Genomic DNA, 14,883 nt, shown 5'->3' with positions numbered 1-14,883 from the left:
GCATACTTAAATGCACAAGGAAGACTTGCACAGTAATACAGTCTGCCAAATATCTGATTAGCATAATTCAAAATGCAATGGGTGAGCAAACAGAATGAACGGTCCTTAAAGGGAAAGGCTCAGCCTAGCCTCAGAGTATGCTGCAGGAATGAAACATTTCCAAGGCCAGCATATGCATGGTAGGTCACATGCTGCTTGCCTCAGTGAGGCAGTTCCTCCAAATAAGAAAAAAAAAAGACTATGAAAATAGTCTTTCCTGTCATTTCCTGTGGCTGATTGTTGATATTGATCCCTAAGTTAAAAGGAACTGAAAAGTTACCGTAAACCTAGGTTTGATGAGGCAACATCAAAATGACTGAAGTTTGAGACCTGGCCCATTAATGTCTTTTCAGTGTTTGTCCAGAAGCATCCTTTCCTGTAAATCTTCTCTGGGAAGAACCTCTCCCCTCCGCAGGTGAGCTTTTGCCCCCTTAGAGGGAGCTAGGTAATCTGCTTGTCTTTCACAGCCCCAGAGACTGACTCAGCTGCTGTCTTAGCTTGACTCTTCAATAGGTCAGGCGATATTCTCTCCTTTGTCAGCCCCAGCCTTGCTCCAGTGAGATAGTGGGGAGGCATTACAGGAAGAGGAACATTTGAGGAACTTGTCTTTTTTGCTTTCACATTCTCTGACTGAGACACAAAATGGCAGCCAGATACAGCTGCAGAAGTCACTTCCAGGAATCAAAGAGGGAAAATCCTGGATTATGACTGATGGTTGTCCTGCCCATCAGTGAGTGAGGAGGAAACACCCAGTATCTGTGCGGTCACAGACTGCCCTGTGAGCCATGGAATGTTTGTCACACACCCAGAAGGGATCAAAGACAAACATATTTCTGCCAAGTCAAAACAGAATGGACTCAGGAAAAGGCTGAGACATCGTAGCACATTCACTCTATAATGTGCTCTATCCAAGACCAGCCCAAACACCATGAGGAGATCTTGCAGAGTGAAAAGGATGTGTGAGCAGTTGAAAGAGGAACTCAACTGTTATAGAAAGGTGAAGGCATTCCAGGTAACATGTATGCGTCATCTTCCCTAATTGGACTTATCAAAACTAAACATTACAAGTGAGGTCTTTCCTCCATTTGCCAGAGTTGATTTTGAAAGGAGACCTAAACAGGAGTCTCCCTCCCTGAAACTGGGCAAAAAAGCCTAAAATGGATGTAGGAATTTACTTCCCAAACTGATAGCACCTGAATGATAGAACTGGACCATCAGTTGGTCACTCTTCCTTCATCTGGCAACAGCTTGACAAGTATGAAAGATAAGCACCCTACTAAGAAAGGAGAGTGCTTTGTGCAAATTTATATCACCTCTGCACGATCTTATCATTCCTTATTTCCCTCTTCAGGATTATTCAAGGACATTCGCTCCTGAAAGGATACACTGGGAGAGGCACAGGGCAGCTCATAAAAAGCAGCAGAAGTTGCTGAAACAAAGGGGACAGTCTGTTTTAGACACTATGTACGGCCTGTGGCAGATGTTGCTAAGTGATGTCAGAAGGCATCTGCCACTGAGGATCAGCTCTGTTTCCTAGGAAACATGAAAAGGGAAGGGAAAGAAAGAGAAGATTCTTCTCTTTTAAAAAGGATCCTTCCTGGACAGGTCTGCATAGTACAGTAAATCTCCCCAGTTATCAGTATTCAATATTCCTACAAAACAGTAAACCTGCTTGATTATCAGCACCTGATGAAGTCACTGATCACTAGCTATGCCTGTCTGTAGCAAACACACTTGGCTCCATTGTCTGAATTGCCTACAGAGGTGCACAAAAGGGAACTGGGGCTTTCCTTCCCCGGAGGAGGAAGTGCCCTTCAAGGCAGTCCTGGCTCTTTTGGAAGCCCTTTTTTCCTCTGGGAGGAGAGGCCAGATGATGGGTGCAGAAGTATCACTTGAGTCCACTGCTTTTCCCCAGAGCCAGTGGAATCACAGCAGGAGGGAGGAAGCAAGAAGGGAATTTGAGCCATCTGTGAAGGCTCTTCCCAGACATAATCTTCGCAGAAAGTCAGGAGAGGCCTGTGGACTGTAATAAGATCAGTATCTCAGTGAGGAACCCGAGTATCTCCAGGCAGATGAGCACCCAAGGGGACAGTTTCTGGAGCGGGGGTTACTGGCACTAAGATAAGTGTAGTGAATCTGAGTAACTGGTATGGGGGATGAGTTTGAGGAACCAGCTGTTCACAGGTGCATGGTGGATCTCCTCTGGCCACATACCCCACAGTCCTTATCACATCCATGCTGCACACCATTCCATTCTCTGCAGACATCTGACTCATTACGCACCTCAGGTAACAAGGCACCTGCAGTGACCTTTGATGAAGAGTGGGGGAAGAGGCAGTATGCCACCATTTTGGGGTAGTGGACCTTGTTTCCACCAAGTTGCAGGGTTCCAGTTGCACCACTAACCCTGGGGTCCATGTATAGAAAGCTGGTATGGATGGGAGGAGTGCAATGGAGCAAGATTGCCAACCAACCCCAGGGGTCCGGGGCCTAAATCTTTGAGCTCAAAGCAGAGCTGCTATGAAGAGCTGTTTGCTGTGGCACAGAAGCAGCAAGACTGGGGTTGCCAACTATTGAATTTACTGCCAGACTTTCAATATTCGGTGTTCTTCTTAAACCCCAGCTCCCAGAGTCAAGTGATTATGTGAGATTTTTTTGGGGGTGTGTGTGTGTAAATGAAAGTAAAAAGGGCCTCAGTTTCAGATTGTGAAAATATGACCCAAGTGAATTCAAAAGGCAAAGAGAGAACTCAGTTTACCTCTGTTAAAATTAAGCCAATCTCATGAGTTTTAGGGGTTTGACTCAATCGATTTTTTAACCCTTTGGTTTGGCAATACAGGAAGATACTGGAACACACTGGAACATACTGGAAAACTTTTTGCCCTATTAGCTATTCATGTGGCCTTTGGTGATATGGCTAAAGGCTACAGGATTCTCCGAGTGTGAGAATGCACTGCAGGCAACTGCAGCAATGGCTTTCATGGAAGCAAGACTTTTTAACCATCTTTAAACAAAAAGTAATTTCTCTATTTTCTTAAAATGAATCCAAGGTTAGAGGCTTGAAAGATCTGTAGAGTGGTGGTACAGGCCAACATACTAATGAAAGGGGGAGAAGGACAGGCTTTGGGAGAAGATCAGAAGCTCCATTTGGGTATGCTAAATTTCAGTTGACAGCTGGAATATCCACAAGATGTCGTCAAAGACAGGATGAGATTTTTTGTCTGGACGGCAGAAGGTATGGAATAGAAATGTAAAGGTATCAGTTGACAAAGAAGAGTCAGACTCCCATGAACAAATTTCAACATGAGCCAATTTCAAAACATGTATTAAAAAGTATTAAAAGAAATCATACTAAAGCTACATAGAAATTCAAAGGGCATAAAAATGAACACTGAAATTCAACACTCTTTTTAAGTAAATTTTAGAGCACAATCTGAACTATGGCTGCTTCCACAATAATATGCTAAAGTGTGGTTAAGACATGTTGTGATAAATGAAGGGGAGGGGGGTAGCTCCCTTTTATGGGCACCCAACCAGCCAGTTAGCTATAAAATTCCTCTTTGTAGCTGTCCTCTACTTGCTTTACCTGTAAAGGGTTAACAAGCCCACAGGTAAAAGGAAGGGAGTGGGCACCTGACCAAAAGAGCCAATGGGAGGGCTAGAACTTTTTGAAATAGGGAAAAAACTTCCCTTTGTCTCTCTGTTGCGTTCTCTGGGAAAGAGGGGAACAAGGAGCAGTTATGCTATAAGAAGCTTTAAGCCTGATATGAGCAAAAATAATCAGATCATACCTAGAATTACTTATTTGGAACTCCCAAATGTATAAATAGATTAGGAATGTTTCAAAAGACATGATTAGGTTTATTTCTTGGCTTGTGGACTCCTCTGTGCTAACCCCAGATGCTTTAGTTTTGCTTGTAACCTGAACCTCAAGAGAGCTATCTTGATGCTTAATTTTTAAAAGAAACAATTACAAGATCTAGCAAAAAGCCTAAGTTCCAAATGTATTTCCTTTCTTTTTGTTTTTAATAAATTTTACGTTTTTTAAAAACAGGATTGGATTTTTGTGTCCCTAAGAGGTTTTTGCATATGTTGTTTAATTAGCTGGTGGCAACAGCTGATTTCCTTTGTTTTTTTTCTCAGCTATTGTGTGTGTGAGAGAGAGAGAGAGAAAGGGCTCGAGGGTAACCCCACAAGAAAGAATTCCCAAGTGTTCCTTCCTGGGTTCTCAAAGGGTTGTGTTTTTGTTTGCACTTTGGTGGTGGCAGCATCTACCCATTTAAGGTCAGAGAAAAGCTGTGACTTTGGGAGTTTAATACCAGCTTGGAGTGGCCAGTACTAATTTTTAAAATCCTTGCAAGCCCCCACCTTCTGCACTTGAAGTGCCAGAGTGGGGAATCAGCCCTGACACATGTTTAACTGTTTCAGAGTGGTAGCTGTGTTAGTCTGTATCAGCAAAAACAACAAGGAGTCCTTGTGGAATCTTAGAGACTAAAATTTATTTGGGCATAAGCTTTCATGGACTAAAACCCACTTCATCAGATGCATGGAGTGGAAAATACAGTAGGCAGGTCTAAATACACAGCACATGAAAAGTCAGGCAACTCCTATCTTTTCATGTGCTGTGTATTTACACCTGCCTACTGTATTTTCCACTCCATGCATCTGATGAACTGGGTTTTAGCCCACGAAAGCTTATGCCCAAATAAATTTGTTAGTCTCTAAGATGCTACAAGGACTCCTTGATGTTTAACTGTGTAGTTGGCAATCTATTTAAAAAAATATTTCCCTGTAGTGCTTTGTTTTTCAGTGCCTCATAGAGCTATAGGAATGCACACATCTTTTGAGGGTGACAAAAGCTGGGTTTCCATTTACCTGATTTTTTTTTTAAAAGTACTGTGTTAGTTCCTGACAATTAATGAACTGAAAAGAAAGAAAAACCCCTCTTCTAGGCAACACTAGTTAGGCCCTTTATTTAGCAATGGGCAGAATGAAGAGGCACACACAACTTACTTGCTCATAGTTAAATGTGTCCAGCATCCCCAGTACAAGTCCCTGAATTTCTCCAAGTTTCCCTCTACCATAAACTGGATCCTGTGTTAAAAAATTAAAAGCTGTGATTAACAAAAATACAGATCATAACATTTTTACATTTTATTGCTCTCTGTTTACTCCCATTTTGTAAGAAAGACAAAGGAGTCAGGGTTTAGAAATATTTCCGACACAAGATAATCAGAAATACCATATGTATTTGGGAAAACTGGTAAAAAAAATCAAAGCCTGACTTCTTACTGGCAACCATCATGCTAGGGTCAAACCCCACCCTTTGGCTCACATAATCTTCACTCCTTCATTTTGCAGGACCACTTTGCCTGTAGCTACAGATTAAAAATTTGCTCAACAGCATAAACTCAGTTTGTCTTCTCACTAACTTGTATCACAGTGTCTCCCAAATAAAGCCTAAGATGAGAACAAGCGTGGCCAATATTCAAGCAAACTCCTATTGAAGATAGTCTAGCCAGAACAAAGCCTAGCTCAGGATTGGGCCCACTGGCCTTAATATAATGTTGGAGAAGTTCAGCCTATGGTGCACACAGCTGTCTGGAAATGGCAAAAAATGTTACAGTTAGGACAAAAGTTCTCATGAGAGAGGAGATAAACTCTGCACAGAAATACCAAACAATCACCTCTGCATCCCACTAGAATGCATCGAAGCTCTCTTATGCATGCTGGTAGGTTAGAACTGTTGCTACCGTTTTTCTTTGAAAGAATGAAAAAGTATAGCTGAGTGTTAAGGATGGATGTTTAAGATAAAAAACTTACTTTACATTTTGTGATAAAATTAGATCATAAACACATTACATAGATAAAATCAAAATAGAAGTAATAAGAGAAAACCCATAATATTCATGCTGAAAGGTTAAATATAAAGAAGAATACTGAAATGATTTGTTGGTAATTTCAGGATACAACTCATCACATGTAATGGTCTGTATAAAAGGCAAGTTCCAAATACTTTGCCTAGCAGACTAACAGGAAGTAGTTAGACAAGCTTCCAAAACATTTGCTGGCTAGTCCAAAATCTATTCTAATAAAAAAAAAACTTTAGAAAAAGGACTCAAGAGTGCATTAGTTGCACAGCAGAAGTAAGATTGTTAGATGAAGTCAAAATAATTGATTTATAATGGTAGATTTGCTAATTTTGCACTAGTTAGTCAATACTAGAGTCACCCAATTACACAGACTACAGGAACAACATAAGATTAGTTTGGCAGCCTGTACAAATATTTACTCCTGGGGGAATTCTGCACAACTGCGCAACGCAGAATTTTGCAGAATTCCCTATGTCCTCTGCAGAATTAGGGCTGCAAAGCCGCTGGCTGCCTCTAGGGGCCACTAGGACTCTGCAGAGCCCAGCTCACAGTGAGCGGAATGTCCAGCCTGGCTGGGCTGGAGGCTGCATGCTCTGCTTGATCCTCATTCTCTCAGGGATGGGAGAGGGCCTGGAAGACCCAGCTCTGGCAAAAGGCGAGGAAGGGCAGGGCTGCACCACAACATGTCCCCTTGTACAGGAAGACTTTGGCAAACCAGTAAAGTGCCTGAAATCACTATGGCTTATTGCTAAAAGCAGCCAAGTCAGCAGGCTGTAAATTGGCCATTCAGCAGTCTCAGTTTAACGAAGGCAGGAGGGGAGGGGGGTCTTTGGGTGCCACAGAGAGGGCAGCTTGACCCCATGTCCTTCCTGATAAGAATTGTGTTGAAGTTGCTGATACATGCATCTTAGAAGAGCAGGATGTGCCCCAGGAATGTCTATTGGGGCCTCAAGGCTGAAAACTCTGGAAAAATCCACACCTGGTTAATCAATAATCAGAAGAAAGCCTCTTGCTTGACCATTGAAACAGCTTGCTTGACAAGTTTTCTTTAGGGGACATGTCATTCTATTACTAATGTATAAATAAAGGGGGGAAGTTTGAGGTGGTGGGACTCTTCAGGACTGGACTCTCCCTCTGGATGCATCTTGTGTTCCCCAGCGGCAGATTGGCTGCCGCTGTGCCACTCGAGAGCCACACTCTGCTTTGGTAATTATCCAGGGTTGGGGGCGTTTTACTAACCTGTTACAGACGTGTGTATAAGTGCTTGAGACTAAGTAAAGTTTAGCGTTAAGTGAAAGCACTCTTGTGTTGTCCTGTTTGTGCCAGCCATCTATAGGTCGGGCGGCCATGTCTCCCCTGATTTATTTCCTGATACCACCTCGCACAGAGTAAGTTACCAAGAGCTTTGAGTTGAAAGAACCCCAGGTAACACCCTGGTAGGACAGTAAAGAAGCTGGGGGGAGTAAAGGCCCTGGGGGTTCTGGTGTCTGGGGTTCCCTGCAGCTACGCTCTGGGGGGATGGGAGTGCAGGAGTCTGGGCTCTGGGGGCTCCACACGGCCCCCTCCAGCATCCCTCCAAACTGGAGCTGGGTTGTTGTAGGGATTTCTTTAACTCTCTTCTCCTGGGGGAATCTTTTTTGCTGTTGTCTATATTGTTGACAGGTATTTTGCAATAAATTACCAAAATAACTGAAACTGGAGTGATTATATTGTGTTATTTTGTCAAAATATGTAGAATTTAAAATATTGTGTACAGAATTTTTAATTTTTTGGCATGGAATTCCCCCAGGCATAAAATATTGGTGTGTCCCAAAATGCTGTCACAGGGAGTTTATTCACTTTTTATTAAAGCAGAATTGTTGACCGTACAAATTACGTACTAAAATGAGTTACAGGAGGCGGTGATTAATACATAAGATAAAATACAGGTGAGATGAGACAGGACAGGTTAAGAGTTACAGTGGAGACACACCGTGATGTAGTGAATATTGATTGTTCTCCTGGCATTTAGTTAATAATAATGCAGTACCCATAATGCACTCAGCACTTTCCAGAGAGACAACTGGGACAAACTGCTCATAACTTAAGGGCAGGCAGACAAGTAACCAGAGTCTAGGGAGAATAGGAAACACTTTTTTTCTTCTCTCTGCTCATCGATGCTGTGATGGGGTGGATCACAGAAAACCCCTTGGGAACTGCCAACTGATGTGTTGAGACTACCTTTAAGCCGTTTCCCCTGGCAGTTTGGGACTCCAGAACCCTGCCTGGTTGTGCCAGACACGGTTGCCGGCTACAAACTCAGACCCAAGTCTGAACCACATCCCACAAACTACAGGCTTAACTGAAAACAGCTTAAGAAGTGTTCCTGTTTCCAACACTCAGATGCCCAACTCCCAATGGGGTCCAAACCCCAAATAAATCCATTTTACCGTTTTATAAAGCTTATACAGGGTAAACTCATAAATTGTTTGTCCTCTATAACACTGATAGAGAGATACGCACAGCTGTTTCCCCTCCGCCCCCAAGTATTAATACACACTCTGGGTTAATTAATAAGTAAAAAGTGATTTTATTAAATACAAAAAGTAGGATTTAAGTGGTTCCAAGTAGTAATAGACAGAACAAATTACCAAACAAAATAAAACAAAACACACAAGTCTATGCCTAATACAGTAAGTAACCTGAATTCAGATAAAATCTCACCCTCAGAGATGTGTCAATAAGCTTCTATCACAGATTGGACGCCTTCCTAGTTTGGGCACAATTCTTTCCCTAGTACAGCCCTTGTTCCAGCTCAGGTGGTAGCTAGGGGATTTCTCATGATTGCAGCCTCCTTTGTTCTGTTCCACCGCCTTATATAGCTTTGGCACAAGGCAGGAATCTTTTGTCTCTTGGTGTGTGTGTCCCCCCGCTTTTAAATGGAAAAGCACCATGTTTAGGATGGATTTCAGTACCAGGTGACATGGTCACATGTCCTGTGAGACCCCAAGCCTTCATGACTCACAGGAAGGCCTGCAAGCAAAGAGAGCCATCCACAGTCAATTGTCCTGGTTGATGGGAGCCATCAAGATTCCAAACCACCATTAATGGCCCACACGTTGCATAATTACAATAGGACCTCACAGTTATATTTCATATTTCTAGTTTCAGATACAAGTGATACATTTATACAAATAGGATGACCACACTCAGTAGATTATAAGCTTTGTAATGATACCTTACAAGAGGCCTTTTGCATGAAGCATATTCCAGTTACATTATATTCACACTCATTAGCATATTTTCATAAAATTATATAGACTGCAACTCACACTTTCATGAAATATCTTTTGATTTCCTGACAAATCATGGCCAGGGATTTCTCATTTCTTCACTAAGGCCATGTCTACATGGGAACACTCAGGAAAATTAAGGTGAATCAGCTAAAGGGGTGAAATCTATGTACATAAATTAAAGCACATTAAGCCCGGTGGATGCTCTCATTCAGAAGCAGAGTGGCCATAGCTCCCTGTAGCTTAGGGCAAGTCTACACTACAGAGCTACATCGGCACAGCTGCACCGTTGTAGTGCATCTGGTGAAGATGCACTATGACGACAGGAGAGCGCTCTCCTGTTGGCATAATTACTCCACCTTCTGAGAAGTGGAAGCTATGTTGGTGGGAGAAGGTTTCCCACCAACATAGTACCAGTGTGAACAGAGCAAAACTTGCATTGCTTGGTGGCGGTGTGGGGTGTGTGTGTGTGAGGCTTTTTCCACCCCTGGGCAATGTAAGTTAGATCAACTTAAGCAGTCACGTACACTGACCCTTAATCATCCTGATCAGGAAGACAGGCTCTTAGCTGCAAAGAGGGGGGCAAGGTTCTACAATGGGACAAGGATGGGACAGGATGACCAGCTCCTTAAACACATCTATAATGTGGAGGTGTCAAAAACACCCACTTCGTCACAGGAGGGAAAAAAAGCTGAGAGATCATAGGGGGCCTTCAATATGAGTAACATATACAGGAGGTCTCATGTAGCCAGTACTATAACAACACCCTCAGAATTTCTAAATATTATAGATGACAATTTCCTAACTCAAAGTGATCCTGCCAGCTAAAGGAAATTCTGTATTAGACATCATCTTGACAGATAAAGAGGAATTGATCACAGAACTAAAAATCAGTTGCAGCTGAGAGACAAATTTATAACGTGCAAACAGAATGAAGTCCAAACCAAAGTAGTTGCTACTTAAAGGACCAATTTCAGAAAGCTGAAAAAAAATTATGAAAAAACAAAACAAAACTATAAACTCCCCACCCCCAGAGATTTTAATAAAAAAATGTGAATGATAATTGGGAATTATTTAAGAAAAGTTTACTAGATGACCCAAATGGCACAACTGAGAAAGGACATAACAGAGCTTGTAGGTACAGAAAACAGGACACATCAAGAGCAGGTCCATCTTGGGGGGTAGGGAGCCCAGACTCTGGTTCTGGGCCTCCCTCCGTTTCCCCAGCCAGCTCCAAACTGAAACTCCCTCCAGCCTCTCTTCCGGCCTTTGTCTCTTTCCCGGACAAGGAGGCCACCTGATCTCTTTGTTCTCCAACACCTTCAGTTGGCACCTTGCAGGGGAGGGGCCCGGGCCATCAATTGCCAGGAGACAGGGTGTCGGCCATTCTCTGAGCAGAACCCTGCACTCCAGGGCTCTGCAACAATCACACACCCTTATCCCATCACCTAGATACTTAAGAAATGCATAGGGGAAACTGAGGTACCCACACAGGATTCAGAGAAAACATTAAGAACATTCTCACTTTGTCACAAAGGGATACAGATATTACAAGTTAAGTTGCTGCATATATTAATTTACAAGCATTCCACAGAGTCTAACACCTCCCTTGAACAATACTAACATACAGGTGAGCTGGTCTGGTTTCCAGATATGAATTTGTGAGTGCTCAGCTGATGCCTAAAGCCTTGGCAAGAGTTGGCACCTGGTCTGCCAGCATCACAATCATATCATATTATGATGAAATACTTTCCATTTCAATAGTATCTCATGAGGATGTTAAACAGTAGCTATTACAGTATGACATTTTTAAATCAACAAGTTCAGATAACTTACATACAAGAGTTATCAAAGAGCTGATTGAGTAGCTCACTGAACAGTGAAAGTTGATTTTCAATAAATCTTAATACACGGGACATTCCAGAAGACTGGAAGAAAGCAAATGTTATGCCAATATTTTAAAAGGATAAACTGGATGACCTGGCTAATTTTAGGCTTGTCAGCCTGATCTCGATCACAGGAAAAATAATGAAACAGCTGATCTGAGACAGATTAATAAAAAATTAAAGGAGGATAATATAATTAATGCCAATCAATATGGATTGATGAAAATAGATCCTGTCAAACAAACTAGATTTAAAAAAAAATGAGATCACAGCTTGGTTGATAAAGATAATAGTGTTGATATTAGGGCTTTTGATTAATCACAGTTAACTCATGTGATTGACTCAAAAAATTAATTGCAATTAAAAAAATTCATCTCGATTAATTGCAGTTTTAATTGCACTGTTAACAATAGAATACCAATTGAAATGTATTAAATTTTTTGATTTTTTTCTACATTTTCAAATATATTGATTTCAGATACAACAGAAAAAAGTGTACAGTGCTCACTTTATATTATTTTCTATTACAAATATTTGCACTATAAAAATTATAAATAGTATTTTTCAATTTACCTCATACAAGTATTGTAGTGCAATCTCTATCATGAAAGTGCAATTTACAATGTAGACATTTTTTGTTACATAACTCCACTCAAAAACAAAACAGTGTAAAACTTTAGAGCCTACAAGTCCACTCAGTTCTACTTTTTGTTCTGCCAATCGCTAAGACAGTCAAGTTTGTTTACATTGACGGGAGATAACGCTGCCCACTTCTTATTTACAATATCACCTGAAAGTGAGAACAGGCGTTCACATGGCACTTTTGTAGCCGGAATTGCAAGATATTTACGTGCCAGATATACTAAACATTCATATGCCCCTTCATGCTTTGGTCACCATTCCAGAGGCCATGCTTTCATGCTGATGATGCTTGTTAAAAAAATAATGCATCAATTAAATTTGTGACTGAACTCCTTGGGGGAGAATAGTACGTCTCCTGCTCTGTTTTACCCACAGTCTGCCATATATTTCATGTTATAGCAGTCTTGGATGATGACCCAGCACATGTTCATTTTAAGAATACTTTCACTGCAGATTTGACAAAATGCAAAGAAGATACCAATGTGGGATTTCTAAAAATAGCTTCAGCATTCAACCCAAGTTTTAAGAATCTGAAGTGCCGTCCAAAATCTGAGAGGGACGAGGTGTAGACCATGCTTTCAGAAGTCTTAAAAGAGCAACAGTTTGATGCAGAAACTACAGAACCCGAACCACCAAAAAAGAAAATCAACCTTCTGCTGGTGGCATCTGACTCAGATGATGAAAATTAACGTGTTGGTCTACACTGCTTTGAATCATTATCAAGCAGAACCCATCATCAGCATGGAAGCATGTCCTCTGAAACGGAGGTTGAAGCATGAAAGGACATATGAATCTTTAGTGCATTTGGCACATAAATATCTTGTGAGGCCAGCTACATCAGTGCCACGTGAATGTCTGTTCTCACTTTCAGGTGACATTGTAAACAAGAAGCTGGCAGCATTACCTCCCCTAAATGTAAACAAACTTGTTTGTCTGAGCAATTAGCTGAAGAAGTAGGACTGAGTTGATTTGTAGGCTCTAAAGTTTTACATTGTTTTGTTTTTGAATGCAGGTTTTTTGTACATAATTCTACATTTGTAAGTTCAACTTTCATTATAAATAGATTGCATTACAGTATTTCTAATGGGGGAATTGAAAAATACTATTTCTTTTGTGTTTTTTACAATGCCAAGATTTGTAATAAAAAATAAATATAAAGTGAGCACTGTATACTTTGTATTCTGTATTGTAACTGAAATCAATGTATTTGATAATGTAGAAAACATCCAAAAATATTTAAATAAACAGTATTATTGTTTAACAGTGCAATTAATCACACTATTAATTTTTTTAATTGCATGATTAATCATGATTTTTTAATCGCTTGACAGCCCTAGTTGATATAATCTATTAAAACTTCTGTAAGACATTTGACTTGGTACTGCACAACACTTTGATTAAGACACTAGAAAAATATAAAATCAATACGGCATACAGCACATGGATTAAAAAGTGGCTAACTGACAAATCCCAACATAATAATTGAGCAGGTGTATTTCTAGAGGTGTCCTGTAGAGATCAGTTCTTGGCCCTATACTACTTGACATTTTTATCAATGATCTGGAAGAAAACAATCACTGAAAGTTTGCAGATGACAAAAATTGAGGGAATAGTAAATAATGAAGGGGATAGATCACTGACAGCGAACTGGATCACTTGGTAAGCTGGGTGCAAACACTGTGTGTTTCAGTATGGCCAAATGTAAGATCAAACATCTTAGAACAAAGCACGTAGGCCATACTTACAGGATGGGGGACTAATCTGGGAAGCAGTGACTCTGAAAAGGATTTGGGAGTTATGGTGAACACGAGGATCCCAGTGTAGCCAAAAGAGCTAATGTAATGCTATCCTGGGATGCATAAGCAGGGGAACATCGATAAGGAATAGAGAGGTTATTTTACCTCTGTATTTGGCACTGGTGCGACTGCTACTAGAATACTGTGTTCAGTTCTGGTGTCCACAATTCAAGAAACACCTCAAAAAACCAGAGAGGGTTCAGAGAAGAGGCATGAGAATGACTGAAGGAATGGAAAACATATCTTAGAGTGAGCTATTGAAGGAGCTCAAGCTATTTAGTTTAACAAAGCTAAGGAGTGACCTGATTACACTCTATAAATACCTCCCTGGGGAACAAACATTTGAGAATGAGCAATTCAAGCTAGCCTATGAAGATATAACAATATCCGATGGCTGGAAGTGGAGGACAGACAACTTCAGACGAAAGAAAAGGTACAAATATTTGGCAGTGACTAATTAACCATTGGAAAAAACTTACCAAAGGTTGTATTGGATTCTCCAGTACTGGCAATATAGAAATCAAGATTGGAAGTTTTACTAGAAGTTACGCTATAGTTCAAACAGGATTTAATTCACGCAAGTTCTATGGCTTGTATTAACCAAGAAGTCTGACTAGATGATCATAGTGGTCCCTTCAGTATTTATAATCTGTGAGTCTAAGGATGCCTGATTCTTTGCTTCAGTAGGTCAGAAATCAGCCAAAAAACCTCAGGGACTGTGCTAATATCAAAAAAGCCTCGGGGCAGACTGTTTCCTTTCATCTGGCTTATCCTGTTCTCCTCAGTCATGCCATCTCTGCTGTTGGTGACTCTCTATGGCAGGGGCAGGAAACCTGCGGCATGCAAGCTGATTTTCAGTGGCACTCACACTGCCTGGGGCCGGGCCACTGGTCCCAGGGGCTCTGTTGCCAGTTGGGGTTCCGGCCGCCGGCCCTGTTCAGCCCGCTGTTGGCCCCGGGGCCCTGCAACCGGTCCAGGGGGCTCTGCTGCCGGCCTGGAGTCCCGGCCGCTGGCCCGGGGCTCTGCAGCTGCCCCCAGCTGTGGCCCACTAGCCTCAGCCTGGGGCAGTGAGGGGTGCAGACAGGGGCAAGAGGGTGTGCAACTCAGCACCCCCACCTTAAAAATTGTTCCAGCGCCACTGTACTGGGATAATTTTAAGTCCTGATTTGCTGCTTACATCACTATCACACCATGTGGAACAGTGCGCTGCATGTGACGTTGAGATTAGAATGTACATGCAAGAACTGGAATCAGAATTTTCTGACAGATTTTAAGATTTCCGGTGATTTGGCCCAATGCTTTCTTTTCTAATTAAACCTGAAAAGTTCAGCAAAAGCGACTTGAATTTGTCTGTACTTCAGTTGATGGGTGTTGA

General features: G+C 41.5%; 1 protein-coding gene across 4 annotated transcripts in view; it reads right to left on the bottom strand.

Annotated features, from left to right (window-relative positions):
- Positions 1 to 14,883, bottom strand: part of VPS8 (VPS8 subunit of CORVET complex) — a 223,278-nt gene that overhangs the window by 26,432 nt on the left and 181,963 nt on the right. For 3 of the 4 annotated variants that reach the window (XM_084638357.1, XM_084638358.1, XM_084638360.1), the window contains one exon: positions 5,053 to 5,133. In XM_084638357.1, coding sequence (XP_084494483.1) covers positions 5,053 to 5,133 — 81 coding nt within the window. Of the gene's footprint in view, positions 1 to 5,052; positions 5,134 to 8,551; positions 8,925 to 14,883 lie in introns of those variants that run through there. The other variant, XM_084638359.1, reaches the window with a different exon arrangement.

Source organism: Lepidochelys olivacea (assembly GCF_965140295.1).
Source record: "Lepidochelys olivacea isolate rLepOli2 genome assembly, chromosome: 9".
NCBI classification, from domain to species: domain Eukaryota; kingdom Metazoa; phylum Chordata; order Testudines; family Cheloniidae; genus Lepidochelys; species Lepidochelys olivacea.
This window is presented reverse-complemented; position numbering and strand designations above follow the sequence as displayed.